General features: G+C 39.4%; 1 protein-coding gene across 5 annotated transcripts; it reads right to left on the minus strand.

Annotated features, from left to right (window-relative positions):
* Positions 1 to 198: 198 nt before the first annotated feature.
* On the minus strand, positions 199 to 15,184 carry LOC103710036. Of its 5 annotated transcripts, none has more exons than XR_005512502.1 (5): positions 14,493 to 15,183; positions 6,851 to 7,219; positions 2,101 to 6,719; positions 1,698 to 1,975; positions 199 to 314 (listed from the first exon to the last, which is right to left on the minus strand). XR_005512502.1 is itself a non-coding variant. In XM_039128128.1 (5 exons), exons 1-4 carry the CDS (start codon positions 14,655 to 14,657, stop codon positions 2,145 to 2,147), a joined length of 5,016 nt encoding a protein of 1,671 aa, XP_038984056.1. In that variant the 5' UTR covers positions 14,658 to 15,183; the 3' UTR covers positions 1,355 to 1,975; positions 2,101 to 2,144. The 5 variants fall into 5 exon arrangements, 4 of the variants coding, with proteins under 4 accessions (XP_026661591.2, XP_038984056.1, XP_008793837.2 ...); XM_039128128.1 differs by lacking the exon at positions 199 to 314 and having other exon boundaries at positions 1,355 to 1,975; positions 2,101 to 5,335; positions 5,429 to 6,719; XM_026805790.2 differs by lacking the exons at positions 199 to 314; positions 1,698 to 1,975 and adding an exon at positions 398 to 599 and having other exon boundaries at positions 14,493 to 15,184.
* Between the last annotated feature and the right edge of the window lie 3,143 nt (positions 15,185 to 18,327).

Below are 18,327 nucleotides of genomic sequence, written 5' to 3' on the forward strand. Positions count from 1 at the left end.
AACCAATGGTTCAATTTTTCCCCATGCGCTACTTGCAGTGAACGAAGTGGTTAATAAAACAATTACATACACAAAAATTGGATCCTCCTTGGCATATCCATGGGCAAATCAGACGTTCGTCGTGTACTTGGAATATTAAACATAAACATATGCAAATTCAAAAATCATCACCAAAAAACGACCCAATGCATAACACCCACAGCATGTATTGCAGTGAATCACACATCTTGTGGCACAGTTCGGACAAGCGTTCCAAGGATACAGCTCATTCTTTTCCACTTCACACCAGCCAAGCAAGTTGAAGGAAAGACAATCTGTCATTAACATTTGTTTAGCCCTCATTCTAAATCCCAGATGTTTAAAGATGAATGGCTTAGACTACTTGTACTGAAATTATGTCCCATCCAACATTGCATTAGAATTACAAAAGCATCGGTATAATTTAAACAAAACTAAACAAATATAATCATTCTGACTCCACCATCCAACTCAATGCTGTCGAAACTATGCAAGGTAGATCCCCAACCAAACACAGAACTCCTTTCTTTGAGACAATTATATATACCATGCATTAAGTTAGAAGTATGTCTTGAGCTCACCTAAAGATCACAATCAAACACAAGTAACTGTAAGAAGTCATTTAACACCAGAATCTTGGATTCATTGATATATACACAAATGCAGCATTCAGAACACACAAGAACCACATGGCAGATATGCATACCAGATCTCGAAGAGATATAGTAAAAAAGGGATTATGCCAAAGACCAAAAAGATTGATAACAAGCAAGACAGCAACAGAAGTCTGTAATGGTGGAGACTAGAAACCAGGACTTTCAAAAATGCTAAATAGCAAACATGTGATGAACTAATTTTCTCTGAACTGCTTTGTTAGAGGCTTACAGCATCCAAATGGCATGCAATTTCTGCCAAGAGAGTAATGAAAAAAACAGGGGGGAAAATGCAGCACCTTTAAATCCACCAGCAAATACTTAAACCTGCCATTGAAACCCATCCTAAGCAAAATCAAGAAAAATAAAAGTTGCCAGTCGTGCCCTAAGAATAAAATGGCCCGAGTCATTGTCATTCAATAATACATAAAACATGTTTTAACTACAGCTCAAACCACTACATGGTTGGCTGCAAAATCTTCTGTCATGACAAAGTTCACCAGAAAAAATTGGAAGTGAGATTACATTTAGCAAACCTTCGGATTATATCCTCCTCCAAAATCTGCCCTAAGAATGAAATGGCTCAGGTAACTGACATTCAATAAGATATAAAACATGTTTGAACTACAGCTCATACCACTACATGTTCGGCTGCCAAATCTTCGGACATTACAAAGTTCAACAGACCAAACTTGGAAGAGAGATTATATTGTTGCACAGTCGATAAAACTAAAAATACAAACGACACATGGTCATGCCTTGGCAATTCAAACAAGGAAGATGAGTCCTGTGCCACTGGAAGAGGTGCCTAGATGGCATATCTAATTGTCTAACTGATGTAGCATTATAATGTTAATTCTTTGGAGCAACAATGCAGGCGGACATGTAAAGCTGCAATACCACCCCCCAGGAGAGATTATACAAACAAAGTAACAAACTACTCTGACCAACAAGGTGCATTTAATTACAGTGGCTTTGGTGGAAGAGATGACAGAGAATTGAAATAGTAAGATAGATGTGACTTACCATCCATCCTCCAAGGCCAGCCATATATTTACCCTCCTTGACTAAACCAGCAAGCATGCCCATAAATGCTAAAAGAAGCTAAGCAACTGCTGAAGCCATGAAAATTGTTTCTAAAGGAGCATCATATCTCAACATTTACATGAATTACAACAAGGTTTGATTCCCTCTGAAAGAGTTCCACATCATCCTCGAGGCAAACACCAGGACGCATGTGACATTGTGTGTGTATAACTTAGTGCAAAAGCAATACAGGAAAGAGAGTCCACAAACGCTTGTGCCTGCAAATTAAGGTCTAACTCATCCATATGCACCAGAATAGAAAAATCCATATACAATAAACACTATTACGCTTTCACGGCCATAAGGGAAGGAGAAAAAAAAAAGAGAGTAGCTGGTGGCTCACCAGATCCTCAAGTCATCAAAGAAATGGGTTCCCCTGAGACCTCCTTACTGCCACGAAAGTTGCTTGTGACCAGATCTATCTGCATCCCAACCCCCTTCTGGCTCTTTCCTCTTCAGACCCCCACCAGGCACCTGGTACATCCTTGCCTGGTCCTCCACAAAAGCCTGAGAAGGGGCAACCAAGAGTTGTCTCGATGCTGAAGGCAATCTGTCATCTTTTCCTTCCATATCTGCACTCCCTGGACCTGCGTTGAGATCAAGACCTTGTCTGGCCCACTTTCTACTGTTATCAGATCCTCCACTAGTACTACCTTCTGGAAGGCTTATAACATAAGGCCTTGGATAATGGGACGAGACAGCACCTGCTGGTCCAACAAGCTGTGATGAAATGGTAGGAAAGCATGAAGCACCTCCAGATGATGAATCAACATAGGCTGTTGATCCACCTGTGAAGGAAGTTGACGTGAGAGGAAAACTGGAGCCAAAAGGGAAGCCAGCATATGGAAATGCCGTAGCAGGGGAAAAGGCCATGGCTGGAGATGATGAAAGCACTGGGCCTCTGTAAATATCATTTCCAAATGTGCCACCACCTGTAACTGACCCCAAAATCCTCTGGGTCCCTGGAGCTGCAACAATAGGGTAAGGCTGCTCCCCTCTATCAGGCAAGAAAGATGGTATAGCAACAGCTGGATAGGAATTACCCGAAGGAAACCAAGATGATACATTTCCTACTTCAGCATTGTTCATTCTGAGGCCTGCTAATGGCGGTAAGAAGGGCAGACTGCTGCTGCTCTTGGCATGCTGGCTTCTTGGTGCAGGTTCTGAACCAACTTCATCAAGTCCTGGTCCATTATTAAGATCAAAGTCCCTTAATATGTTGGCCTCCCCATTAGAGAATCCTCCAGGTGCTGGTCTTACTGGCAAAAGTGGCACCTCTAACCTCTGGCTGGTGCTTGCTAAGAATTGCCCATTTTCTGTACCCTCATCGATTCTATTTAAATCAAGATCAAGTCCCCCAGCAGTTCGTGTGGGTGCCTCCTGATTGCTAATGACTCCTGATTCAGAGCCTGTTGTCTGAGCAGAGCTCTGAGAACCCATGTCCTCAAGTACTCTCTCATCAGGTATATTCAGATCGATGTCCAAAGGTGGACGACCCTGCTTCCCTGCAGCATCAGATGCTGGGACATTAGAAGTACTAAGTAGCATCTCAAGAACCTTTCGTGGTTCAGCAGGGCGAAATGCACTGGTGGCAGCTGAACCTTTCCACCCAGGCTCAGCCTTAGTCTTCAATAAATTTTCAGGTGGAACGAACGGTCCCTTCGCTGCAGCAGCCACTGTGATTGGACTAGGCAAGCCACTTAACATGGGAGATGCATATGGAGTCAGGTTAGGCATGCGAACTGCAGATGAACATATTGGTGCAGCTGAGGAAGCTTGCTCGCCTTGGTTCCCATCATCTCCAGGGATGCCTTCATTTAAATCAAAGTCGAGCTTAGCCGAAACATGTGGCTCAGCCGTAACAGCCAATGAAGAAGCCTCTGCAGAAGATGCAAGCTCCTCCTTTCCATCAGCATCAGCTCCAGACATCTTAGAACCAGAAGACTTTGCACATGGCTCAGTTTCTTGAGGAGGAATACTGCACGGAAGCTGATTGTTGGCTGACCCAGTAAGACAAACCTCAAGAGGCTGCTTTATTTCTAGGTTATCATCAACCCCATTGCCAGAGACAAGTGAGATAACAGTTGATGCAACTCGTTCATCAATGCTTGAAGCAGCAATACTAGAACTTTCTTTCTTTTCACTGTTACTGAAGTCCAAATTACCAGCCCTCAAATTATCAGACTTCTTGGTCTTGGAGTCGTCATCATTTTCAGGACAAAGAACTTCATCAGCACCAGAAAGAGCAACAGCATCATCAGCACTTTTATCTAAAGCCACTGCATGATTTGCCGCAACAGGAGGTTGTTGCTGGTCCGTTAAGGTAGCACCACCAGGCAGCTCTTTATCAATGGGAGGACAAGAGGAAGATTCTTCAACTACCAGCTTCTCAGATTTTCTGCCTGAAGCAGCCTTTTCAAACTCACAAGCACCAGCCAAAGTGTTGCAAACAACTCCAGAAGTGCACATATTGCCCCCTCCAATCTTTTCACGGGCACAATCAATGGGTTTACTCTCATCCATTGATGGACTCCTTAACTTAGGCTTACAATCTGCAAGACTATCAGTAACCTGCCCACTACTCATTAACCTGTCCCGGTGTAGATAAGCTCCATCACCTTCACTCTCCTCCTTGACGTTTGATGGACTAGACATAGAATAACATCTATCAGCTCTCTCTTCCTCGAGTTTCCCTTCTGATTTCATATAAGAATCTGTAGTTTTATGAAAACTTGCACTGGAAACGGGAGACTGTTTGGGTTGCTCGCCTGTCAATATATTATTATCCTGCAATGGCATGATGATTTTTTCATCACCTGAAAAGTTGGCGCCTACCTGTTGCGGCACATCCCTTGCTAACACAGAACCAACACTCTTCCCATGCTTCCCGGAGTCAACATCAGCAGATTCTTCAGACCTGGCATGACTCTGGACAACACCATCGTCGCATGACAGTCTTGACTTAGCCTCATTATTGGCAGTACAAGGGTCCTCCACTGCAGGTGAAGTTCCAGGCGAGCCAGTGGGAGAAATCAAGTCAGACTTTGACATTTCCCCAGCAGCCACACTAGCAAGTAAATTCATTCCTATATCATCCCCAGCCGATAAAGGAACGCTAGATTCAGAACATTTTGCACAGCTTTCAATCAGTGCATTTATAGAGCTGAAAGAGTTCCTTGTCCTAGATTCAGGCAAGAAAACCCCTTTTTCATTCCCAGAGGATGAACAGCCAGTTCTTGGAACATCAGAGACCTTCCCAGTTTCATCAGCACTCCGGTGTTCTTCATCAAGAATAGTTGTTGGTGATCTGTCCCCTTCATCAGATCCAACTACCCCTTCTTTTACATCATTGCTCTGCCATGTTTCTATATTTGCATTGGTGGCAATATGAGACCGACAAGCATCGCTCCTTAGTTTCATTTTACGATCATTATGCTCATGTTTATCAGGAACCCCAGGTGATGATGCTCTGCTACCAGTCACTGAAGGGTCCTCAACTGAACCTCCACTTCCACTTCGGGCAGGACTGCGACCAGGGTTAGGAAGCCTAACAATCAACCTGTGGCTATTTCCATGATCTGCAACAGGTACATCAAGTGACTTTTCACATGTCAATCCAGATTGTGATGCTTTATCCAGTGTTGTAGTCCTGTTAAGAGAACCAGACTTACCCAAATTAGGTTCCTTCTGAATTCCAGAATTACTTGCTCCCAGAAGCCCATTGCCAGACCTTCGGTGGCGAGAAGAACTGCCAGAAATCTTGCTAGCATTCATTGAGCCAGCAGTTGAACTCCTTGCATCCTCTTTCCATGAAGAACCCATTTTTTTTGCATGATCACTTGAACAAGACTGGCTATTGTTCTGAGACTGACTCGAACTGCTGCTCTTTTCTTCTTTCACCACTGTCGGGGGCAACTCCTGAGTCCCACTGCCACCACTTGTTTTGCCAAGTGGATCCTTCAAGCCAACAGCCCCCGAAGCAGGTAAAGGTGATTGTTTTAAAGATCCTGATGTAAACGGACTTGGCTTTGCAACAGGATCTGAAATGCCAGGCTTACCAGGCAAAGTTTTACAAGCAGAAGGCTGACTGGGGCTTTTCACAGCTACCTCATTTGATCCAGTACGTCTGTTTCCTGGATGAGAAACTTCAGGAAAACCTGACTTTCCAGGCCATGCTACAGCCTGGCTTGACCCTACAGATTTCGCATCATTGTTCTTTGTCATTTCTGCACCAACTCGTTTCTTCCAAGTGTCGACAAGACTCCTAGCCTTTTTGTGGATCTCCAAGTTCTTATGACTACGCAAGTGATTTACCGACTTGCCAATGTTGCAAGTCTGTAAAGCATTAAGATTTACAGGCAACTTTTCCAGAGCACGAAGTAGAGCAAGCAGCAGTTCCTCAGTGGCTTTATCACTTTCCTTGGGACTGTTGCCATCGCCAGTTTTACCTTTGTGTGCCTCCTGAAGCCAATCATCCAGAACAGGAACACCCCTGAGCTGCACAAATCTAACAAGGCAATCATTTAAATCAGTGGCCGCAATCACATCTGCAAGCAATATCCTACCAGCCAGGTCTATTTTTCTCTCATTTCTATCAAGTTGCATGAGATTCACCAGTTTCTCAACCCCTTCATTGTTTACAAGCCCACCTTTTTCTGTAATTTTGGCAATTTCATCTTTTATCATGCTGTCAAATTTAAAGTTAGCAGAATCACCATCCTCCGTCTTAGCAGACCGCTCGCGTTTAATGGGCTCCGTGCCCTGATCACCTCTCTCCCTCTTCTTCCCCTTAGACTGAGGAATGGAGGTGCCACTATTTTGTACACTATCTGAACCAGATTTCAATTGTTGTGCGGACGCAGGACCATTCAGAGGTTTTGGAGAACGCCCGCCTGACTGCACTGCTGCATGCATCTCTAGTCGTGTTCTGTCCAAAAGTTGGTCTACCTCTTCCTGACGCTCCTGAGTTAAAAATAATAATAAGAAGAGGAATAATCGATAACTAGAATTTAACATATAAAGGAAAAACGAATGTACGTATGTATCCATCGCCTTATACATGCAGAAAGATGCTAGAAAGCTACAGGACTTACATTGATATAATCCTGATCAGTTAGCCACCACAAACACTTGTTTGCTGTATCATATACTCGCCTACACACAAATGATGATATCCCTGCTGGAAGGTCGACACCTTTACGCAAAAATGCAACTTTACATGGATGAAGCAATGTGGCAGCTGAAATCACGTCCTTGTGAAATGAGTAGAAGACCTCGTTCGGTGCAGCTTCAGGTGATATGCCTTTGGCAAGCTTTACGTCAGCAGGTCTGTAAAGCCAATTTACACATAACTCAAGATAATCCTCTTTGCCTGCTGAAAACCAACGTATTATTCCAATGAAAGGTGGAGCATTGACAGCCTGGAAAAGAGCACAGTCACCAACTCGAATTTTGCGCCCATCCTACAAAACAACAGAAACATCAGGAAAAGATTAAACAAAAGCAATAAACAGTCTTCATGGCAGTGTAAATGCAAAGTAAAAGAACGACAGAAGAACTTCAGTTCAAGAAACAAGAAAACAATCTCAGAATACTTAAGCAAATTAAATGTACAGACATAGACCAAGAAATTTTAATAAGGGCACCATACTTACCAATCCAACTTCCCAGTGGTCCTTAGTATTAACTAACATGATCTCCAAATCCATATATTAGATATTAGCATTCCAGTTCTAACATTCAGTCAACAAAAAGCATAATTTAGGATATAATTTAAAAATACTTGAAGTTGGAAAATTACATAGCCAATGGGAGAACACCCACATACACATCAAAAATATAAATATCCATATGGATTCACAGGAAATAAACATAACCATACATAAACATGCAAAAAGAATATGCATAAGGAAACCCTCTGCTCCATTTCTTAAGCTGAAACACACTGGCAATAAAAAACAACAGACATTGGAATCAAGAAGAAAAAAGCTGAACTGAAAGCAACAAGGAAATAGATTACAAAATAAAGTACACTAATCAGTTAACAACTCAAAATACAGAACAGCTAGCACAGATATCCGAAAATTTCGGTATTTCCAGAATATAAAAAGTAATTATTTCTACCATTACCAATGGAAAAGATTTATCACAATAGGCTAGCTAGATTTTAAAGAATGAATTAAACATAGCATGCATATGCACATTAAGCAAACAAGACCATCTAAAAAGGCATTTGTATAAATCCAAATATCTGACATATTTAATAACTTGCACAAGGATAAAACTGAATAAAGCAACAGTGCACAAAAAATATTCTCTGCTAAAAGTTCCAGCAAAAGGAACTTCCAATCTAATACTCACTAAATATGTCAGCTCCACACCGCACTAAACATTAACTTGACTTCGAAATACCTAGAAATTTTATAGATCAATCATTATGCCATATATCAAATAAAAGCAGAAATACAAATTCACCAATTTGTATAAATCTACTTATAATAGATGTCATTCATCAAGGAGCTTGGCAAAACAAAATCAGTTTGTAATACATAATTAAACAGATCATAGAAACTGATACTATTTATAAACATTACCGTTACAATGAAGACTAAATGGCCGACTTCATTTTTTTCCAGGGTGCTATATGACTATTTTAAAACAATTTTTGCAACAGTTTTTGGGTTTATACATACTTCATAAAGACATCCAAACACCTAGATAAAAGGAATTTATTAAGTATCAAAGACAAAATGCAAAAGAGGCGCAACAAGGATCTGCAGTAAGGAAGGTTCTAGCCAGATTATGCCAGCAGAAAAGAACCAGTAGTAGAATAATTCTATAGCTAACAACTTCAATCATCCACGGCAAAAGCAATATACTGACAAGCGAATGCATAAATATGTTGGAATCACTAGATTATAAAAGCAAACACTGCCGGGGAAATTAATATGATAGACAGCAGAAAACTGAACAACTAGCATTACAACCCAAGTCAGTAGGAGCTTCTATTCTAAAGTATACAGATTTCTTTTAAATACGCCATGCATCAATTATAAGAAACACATTAAGGTCACTGCACACTATAAACAGTAGCAGAATCAAAAGCTTGCATTGGTCCTTTAAAATATTGCTCCATATCTTCTGGAAGAACCTATATTCTTCAACAACCAACTTGCCACAAAACCTACTCACATAGTCATCAAAATGGACAAGTGAACATTTTGTTTTCCAAACAAATGGGCAAACTTTGCTGATTTGTGAGAAAAACCTATTGCAGAGAGATCACAAAAATAACAGTCCATTACTGGAAGCCATTTTGAGCAAAGGTATCCACAAAGTAATAAACCTCAGGATGAACATCAATGTCTCTTTTTTCCAAGCACATGTTGAATCAACATAAAGGCCATCATTATCACTTACAACAAATTCCTTGTATAAAAAACTATCTCCAATTATCTCATATAGGCAACAAGTCTTCACCTAAACCTTCTATTGTTCGTAACAAAAAGAATTTCGTTAGTTGTCATATCAACAATTAAATCAACATTCTGATAAAGATTGAACAAGAAATTCTTTTACTATTCTTACTTTTCCCATTGCTTGATGGGTGACCAAACTAGACAAAACAGGAACACATAAAGTCATGCAATAGTCTGTACATTGCATCAAATTGGAAATGCACATATTTCAGAATTTAACTAGTTTCCCTTTTGTATATTGCTTGAGTTAACGATAGAACTCTTCTGTTGTCATATTCTGGTGATCAAAGTGATAAACCACACATAAACCTGTAACATTATACGGACATATTACATGCATTTATAAATATTAAATCATCTTAATTATTATGATTATCTTATAGGTGTATACCCTTCTGTGCAATCTAGATTGGCAAGGTCTGCCAAACATATCCATGTAACAATAAGATATTACTGTCTAAATTGACTATATCATAGACTAAGAAGGTTCTTGGAGCCAGCAACAGTAAAAGAAAAAGCATTATACAGGAGTGACGCCAAACAAACTTTAAGGTACATAGAGCAACTCAAAGCTGTCAATATATTTCATCCATGATACAAAATAGACTTAAATGATATCTTCACATTAATGCAAGTCATAACAAGGGAGAAAAGCTCATGCTGGAATTGCCAATTAATAAGCTAGCAATCATTTTTGTCCTACATAGTTCACTCTTGACCAAAACAATACATAAATGCAAACATTCATACCTAAAATAGTCTGTGCAAATAATATGAACACTTAAATAAGTCCATGTATACATGTACATGCGCACATATGTTACAAATATTATACATCTCACTGAACATATGCATGAATCTATGCATGTGCATATGCATTTACATAAACTATTAATACATGCATATCAATGAATATACATCATATGCATGAATATATACACACATATATGTATCTATGTATGAACAATGTAAGTATGTATATATATTTATATGTATACACTGTATCATATACACATTTTTTTTTTAAGAAATTTGAACTAACGGAGGCTCTAAATTTCTGAAAGTGCATTTTAATAACATATTTTAAGTCAGGCATAATTCCGCAAGATTAACTAAATATGAGAATTACTTCTTCAAAATGCATCAAATGAATTGCTTTTTAAAATTCTGTCGAGCATGAACCAAGTCACCACGAAGTAAACCATTCAGGGAAAAAAAGCACAACTTGCAATCCTACAATAAATATAATCTCACTATTCAGTAAAAAAATTATTCAGTCTCAAAGTAATAATAAATGCAGTCATGGTACCAACTAGTACGATCACAGTATAGAACAAAATAGCTGCGACAAACTTAATGTTTCTGCAACACTGGATGTTTCAAATTGTTTATCTCCAATCATCAGCTCATGTTAACAACATAAAGTTCTGTAATAATCAAGGTCCGCCGTACCGGTACCGGTCGGCGTACCGGTGGCCGGCCGGACCGGTATGGTACCGGTCCGGTCCGATACGTACCGGCTGGTACCAGTCCCGTACCGGCCGGTACGCGGTGGTTTCAAAAACCACAGCGCGCGGCGCTGTGGTTCTAAAAAAAAAAATCGTACCGGTACGAGGCCGGTACGGGCTCCGAACCGGCCGGTACGGGCTCGAACCGGCCGGTACGCACCCGTACCGGCCGGTTCGGATAAAAAACCGGAAAATACCGGTTTTTTATCCGTTCCGGTACCGGTCCACGGCCGGACCGGTACGTACCGGCCCGTACCGACCGGTACGTACCGGCCCGTACCGACCGGTACGGGCCGGTACGGCATTCCATGGTAATAATACATGGCCCAAAAAAAAAAAGATATAGTAGGAAATATGAATAATAATTACTAACTACTGAATTTAAAAAGTATTAATTTTCCTAACTTTTTCCCAGATAAAAACCTTATGTGGAAACAACAAGTGCAACATATAAGCATATCTAGCTATTAGTATGTCATGACACTTGATTAAACTAGTTATTAAACATAAAAGGGCTACTCAAGAAGTCAAAAATTATCTCATGTCATAAAACAATAAACTTCGAATGCAAATAAGCCACCGAAGAAAAAAAATTATGAGTTCACCTCAGAATACATAAAAACATGTTCTGAAAATTATTGCAGTAAACTTCTTCTTTATGGTGTTGTAATACAATTATAGGAATATGGTTTTAGAAATCCTGATATGCCACAGGCTCATTTCCAGAACCAAGCCCCCCAGTGTCCCTTAATATTCCTTCTCACTACCTCCAATCGAGTCAATTCCTCCTCATAGATAAAATAATTGTGAAAGTCATGTAAATATAGGGTATTTCATATATTTATTGTTTTTCATTGTTTCAAACCAAGACATCAGAAAGTAAACAATTAAAAGTACATAAAAGTATATAACATCAAAATTTACCATTTTCTGCTATTTTAAAAAACAAACATAATATAACACTTCCTAACATTACGGACTTCAAACCCAATTCTCCACAGTAGGATAAAAGTCTCTACAGTCTCCACCACTGGACAGGCATGGATATCTTCACTCAAATAAGTACCTTCTGAAAGGTCAATCAGAACATCATAATTAAAAAAAAATCATAATAGGTCCATCATCTCATTTTTACCAGTATGATAGTAACAAAATGAATAATATTATAATATTCTAATCCCAAAAAGGCTAAAGCTTCATAAAAATTGGTCAGGTATTTTTTTCTGAGAAAAAAAAACACTCCTGGTTCCCCGATCAAGCATCATACCTTTAGCTTTTCCCAAAATTCTACCTCTTCTAGTGAGGTAAGATCTTTGCCGCCTTGTTTGGCCCTTAATAAATTACCAGCACAGACTACACAATGACTCCTTAAAGGCTGCATGCTCAGAATTAGAAAGAGCCTACACAATTACTCCTTAAAGGTTGCATGCTTAGAACAAGAAAGAATTACTAAAGAATACATTCTCATTTAACCTTCTTTCCTACCACCAACCTCTCATGGCCTAAACAAGAGAGACTTCACCACAAGTAATGCTCAACTAAGAAAATTATGATGGTAGAAATTATAATTCCAAGCTTAGATTAAAACAACCATATAGCATACAGACACTAAACAAGCAAATAATGGCATCTCAGTATTCTCAAAAGGAAAGAAAATGGCAAGTTAGGTAACAGCAGACACAGTAAACAGTAAATGCCCAGAGAGAAAATGAGAAATCTACCAACATATGAAGTAGGAACAGAAGATCACTCCAACAACTTTCTTTTGTTTTTCTACTCATTTATGCCCATTGCAATCAGAAAATTTAAGAAAATACATAAGGATGAGGAGTCTCTCGAAATCGATCAAATCATAAATAGGAAAGTCCTTGGTGTTGGAATAGAATATCAAGACAACCGATCGAATCATAAATAGGAAAGTCCTTGATGTTGGAATAGAATATCAAGAAAACCATTTTTTTCCAACACACATTGACCCCTAATGCAGACAGAAAAGTAAAGGAACAGAGTAAGGGCAATAGACTACAAGAAAAATGATCTAATCATGAAAAGGGAGGTCTATTCCTTGCTGTGACCAGCTATCTCACAAAATCAAAGGCCAGCAACTTAATTTAATAAATTAACTTGCAAATGACAATCTTGTGGGTTCTTACAGTACCAGTCAAGATTACAAACTAGAGAACCTAGTAACTTAAAAGATGAGCCTCAACATAACTATATAATGGATAAACGAACAATGTAGTGATTGATGATCATGATGATGCCAACCTCTATTTATGAGTCACATGTTCCTGACTAAAGCAGTTATGGCAAGAAATACACTTACCATGAGCCTCCAACAGAAAAACACCTTTTGGTTTCACAGCTTAAGCTTGTGCAATGGAAGTTATGCTAAAATTGGAATTTGGAAAGAAATTAGATGTAGTTGAAAGGAGAATGAAAGTTTTGGACATCACATAAAGGAGATTGTGAGCATATTTATACCACAAATTAAAGGCTGAACAGAAAGAACAGCATCACGACAAGCTTGTGCAGTGGAAGTTACGCTAAGATTGGAATTTGGAAAGAAATTAGATGTAGTAGAAAGGAGAATGAAAGTTTTGGACGTCACATAAAGGAGACTGGGAGCATATTTATACCACAAATTAAAGGCTGAACAGACAGAACAGCATCACGACAAACGAAACATTTTGGGTAGCCACATCTGGCAACCACAATAACAAACCAGACAACAGATAAAGGGTTGTCCTGTGATCCCACAATCCACGTATGTGGCACTATGTCTTAAGCATAATTGGAAGAAAAAGCACGATTCAAGAATGCAGGACTTTCCCCTGCACCCCCCCCCCAATCCACAGTTAAGCCACCTGTTGTAATCCCACACAGGTGATAACGTAAACCAGTTCCCATGGCAAATTTGTACAAGCCACCATACATCCCTAGGAATTAGTCATTGTTTCTAGCTGAATTCAACTATAGTAGACATCCTTCTAATCCACTTCGAAAAAATGATACATGATGCAGATGTTTTCCTTTTCTAATTCCTTCTTGTTTCCCCCTAAAACTAGAGTTTTCATAACTAACACTAAGATTCTGTCCAGTAGAGGGAAGACGATTTGAAAAAAGCATGATGCTGGCATGACTTGATGACGGGTGGTTTACAATTAGTATTTGGAAAAGATTATCCCTAAACAAACTGAAACAATCAAAATTTTACTGGCAAAGTTCCAATAAACTTAGAAATCCCAAATGAAAGCTTCTATCTAACGAACACTATTGACACAATTTATAGTTTCTTTGCAGCACCAAACTCTAAAAAACTCAAAGCCTTTTCTGTGAGATCATAAGGGCAAAACACACACTTGAGTGAGAAAATAGCAACAAACACTCCAGAAATTACACGATACACGAATCTACCGAGGAAAAAACTTGAAAAAAAAAAAAGCAAACGCATAGTAGCTGAGAGCAGGGAATATACAAGCTCCGCAAAAAATCTTGAAGCACAAAAATACTAAAATATCCGATAATATAACAAAGAATTAAGGCATACGGAACCAGAAATCGAAAAGACCCACATCTACGGCATGGAGAATCAAGACTAGACCTTCGATCAAAGATCCACAAATCCAAATGACAAAAAACAAACCAATCACCAAATTCCCCAATCCAAGACTCGCCAAACTCCACTTTTTCCCTAGTCGACATACCAACACAAGGAAAAAGAAAAGAAATCCAAGAAAAGGAAGCACCTTTACGAAAGAATCAGCTGAGGGCTGGAAGGAATCGGATGCCAAGGGGGTCAATCGGGGAGCTAGTGGCGCCGGCGGTGGGAGAGCTGCAGCTGCTGTGCCGTGCGCGGGGACTGGCCACATGTGCCGCCTCCGTTTCCTTTCCTCACCTTCCCGCCCATGCATAGCCTTGCATCTTCCCCGGTTTTGGTTGTTCCGATCCCTCCTCCGGCGCGAACCATCAATTCCCCACCCTCAATTCCTCCGCCAGCTCCCGGAATCGCTCAAACCCTAGAAACTTTCCAATCCGCCAAACCCTAGATCCGCCCCCCTCGCACCCACCCACAGATCCCAAAATCTCCCAATCAATACTCGACGAGAGACAAACCCTAATCTGGACCCAGCGGGGCGCCTCGGCCAGGCGGCCTCAAGATCGGACGGATGGCGGATCGAATCGGAAGGCGCGAGATGAGAGCGAGATCGAGGAGGAGGAGGACGCGAGACGGGTGGGCGAGGAGATGGGAGCGGCGAAATCGAGGGATTTTGAGAGAGATTTGGGTCGCGGTTTTGAGAGAGAGACAGAGGAGATGGTTATTCACTTATGAGAGAGACCACGGCCGTCGGCAAAGGAAGGCGTACTTGGCAGCGAAGGGCGGGCAGCACGGGCAGCACGGGCAGGGAAAGAAGAGAGGGTTAAGCTGCGACTCCTGGGTCCTGACTCCAGAGCGCAGCGAGGTTGGAGAGCATTTTGTACCGTTTCTTCTTCTGCGCTGCGGCTGCCGCGCCCGCTAACGTGCGGCGCTATCCTGCGCCGCTGGTGACGTGTGAAGGTCGGGAAGGGTCGTGATTTCGACCTCCCGGCGCACGCTGCTAACCTGCGCACCAGGCTCGGAGAGGGTTTTTTTTTTTTTTTTTTGTGTTTCATGCTTGACGACACAAATAAAAGGATGGTAGAACTTTTCATAACCAACATGCCCGATGGGGAAATAAAAGTACATGACCAGCGAGACTGATCCCACCAAAGGTTGTGTTTGGAACTAATCTTGAGATGAACTTTTTCCTCTCTTATTATAATTAAAATAAGTGAAGCTGTGGGGCCAGCCCTATTGTCAACAGGTAAATTGAGGGTTGTTCCAATAAAGGCACACTCATATGGTTGATAACAGGAGATTTTGGTTTCATTCAAATATTAGATAGTGCAACTCAAAATATATAAACCTACGTAATTAAGTACTAGTATGTCTTCATTCCATTATGTCCAAAAAAAAAAAAAAAAAAGAAGAACTTGGCGTCAAAAAAGGATTCATGTGATTCATAAGATCAACATAATTTACGAGATATTTAAGTATAAAGAGCCAATTCTTCCACGTTGCATATGTTTGGAGTTTGTTTTTCTGATGCAAGAATTGGAAAAATATTTCTGCTAGAAGATAGAAAAGTATGAAGAGCATTAAGGAGTTCAAGAAAGGTGTTGTTTACCCAAGTGGATCCAAACTTCCAATCCACCCATCTTAACTCTAGCATATTCTATGACATTACGTCCATTCATAATTGACTTACAAATTCTTACTTTTCGTTGTAATTGGATGATGATCCAATGAAATAGAAGATGGACCAAAAGTTATGATCCACCCCGATACACTATATCATAGTCCAGAAGGAAAAAAGAAAAATTTGTCGACATCTTTGGATTGATGATTTATGGTCATACACGAGGTTTTACATATGTGAAAGATTATGACAGAGATTCTTGCTTAGTATATGATAGAGATGCTCTTCCATCAATAAGTCAAGACTTACTTTTCAACTAAAAAGAGACGCAAGAATTTGACAATGACATGATACCCCACTATTTATCTTACCTCCGCTTCCCTTTCAAATGTGTGTTTCGAGCTGCCTAAAATGAAGTTAGTTCCATTCATTGATTCTCCAACCTCTTTATAAGAAATGTTGGATTAAGAGTTTCAATGCCTGTTGGCTTGACACATGGAGATAGCCTCTATGGGCTTATATGTGGGGCATCACCCATGAGCTTCTCAAATGAGAATAACATTTACGAGCTTATGCATGGAATAGCGTCCACGGGCTGATGCAGAGAATTTTGGCAGTCTTGGACTAGGTCATAATTTTGGTTAGTCCAAAGTTAAAAGATAATTGATAAGAAACCTAAAAATCAATTTAATGAGAAACAAATGACATGACATAAGAACTATCGTTGAATAGTTGGTTATATTGATATATATATATATATTACGCTTCTTTGAAAAGATGATAATGAGAACCTATGTGCATGTTATTTGTATGAGCTTTCCGAGTATTGATACGATATTCATTTTATCTGGTATTACTAATTGATTTTTTTTATTACTTATGGTGTGACGGCTCAGAATTTTTACTGTGTTGTAAAGCTCACAACCTCTTTCCTCTTTCTCCTTTTCTGAGTTGCAAGTTACGTAGTACTTAGCTATGATTGAAATCACAAGTAGAAGAGATGAATAGATAGAGCATTATTGATACTATTTGGATGATTAAATTTTGTAATTGGATCAGTTTTATTATTTGTTATGAATTGAGATTATTGTTCCTAGATATTGAGGTTGTAATAATTTTTTTTAGGCCTAGCATATTCTCTAGGGCTCTGCCTAAGAGAGTATGCGGCTATGTCGTGTTCCGAACCTAAGTGCTGGGTTCGGGGCGTGACAATTTAAGAAGTCACCTTCCCATCCCTGTCAAATCAAATTTGTTATGTTCACTTCAAGGTTTCTTAAGGACACATGTTAAAATGTTCGTTGTGGCTAATGCCTTGGATCAAACCTTTTATCTCTAACATTCATTCATCCTTTGCTATTTCAAAAACAAACAAAAAAAAATCCTCCATCTTACTTCCTTTCGTCATCTTATATGTACGACTTTCTACATTTATCAACTCTGTTCTAGATGCCAAGAAATTGGCAATGAGAAGTAGAAAATAGAAGTTAGAAGTATCTAATATTTCAACATGCCCAAAATGTTTTCTTTTGGTAAGAATAATAGACATTTTGCAAATTATAATTCATTAGATATGTATCTTTAACTTTTCTTTGAAAGATTTATAGTAATGGCAAACATGGAATACAAAGTCACGTACGAGGTTTTTTTTTCTTTTTTTCTTTTATAACAAATATCATTCAAGATGAATAGATCATATCCAATATAATAAACATGCTAGTAGTTTCTATTAGCCTAAAGTTCCTATTGAGTTTTTTTTTAATATATATATAATATAAACAAGCAAAATAATTCTTGCTTAAGAGTTGATAAAGTCATATTACTTAGAGGGACCTCTCTTGAAGTTTATATGATCATTAAATTAGCATTTGAAATCAATGACTATAAATAACCTAAAATGTTAGGTAAGACATCCTAAGGGAGACCATATAAGAGACATATCTGTAAACTTATATTCTTTCATTTCGTATGATGTCCAGTGTTGATTTACAAGTAGCTTGCGAACCGATATCTTTATCAAATCACTATGGTTTTTACAACATCTAGATTGCTTAAAGCAACAGTTGATGTTATGATTAGTTGGTGATTAACGTTCTCGAGTTGTTCCACTCTCTCATCTCATCTAGTATCAGGGCTGCAACCTTTTCTTCTGAGCACAAATGAACCCCTAGTTGCCAGTAGCTAAAACCTCTTACGTCAGAAGGTGAGAAAGCCAAGACAGACGATGACTTTGATCTCCCTTTCAAGAGTCGTGGTATAAATTTTTGCGTTTATAATTCTTTCAGCTATTCTTTTTTTTTTCCTCCTTTGGTGGTACCTTTATAACACTCATATCTAATGCACTAACATAAATTAAAGGTGATATTAT

The sequence above is a fragment of the Phoenix dactylifera genome, chromosome 7 (genome assembly GCF_009389715.1).
Source record: "Phoenix dactylifera cultivar Barhee BC4 chromosome 7, palm_55x_up_171113_PBpolish2nd_filt_p, whole genome shotgun sequence".
In the NCBI taxonomy this organism is placed as follows: domain Eukaryota; kingdom Viridiplantae; phylum Streptophyta; class Magnoliopsida; order Arecales; family Arecaceae; genus Phoenix; species Phoenix dactylifera.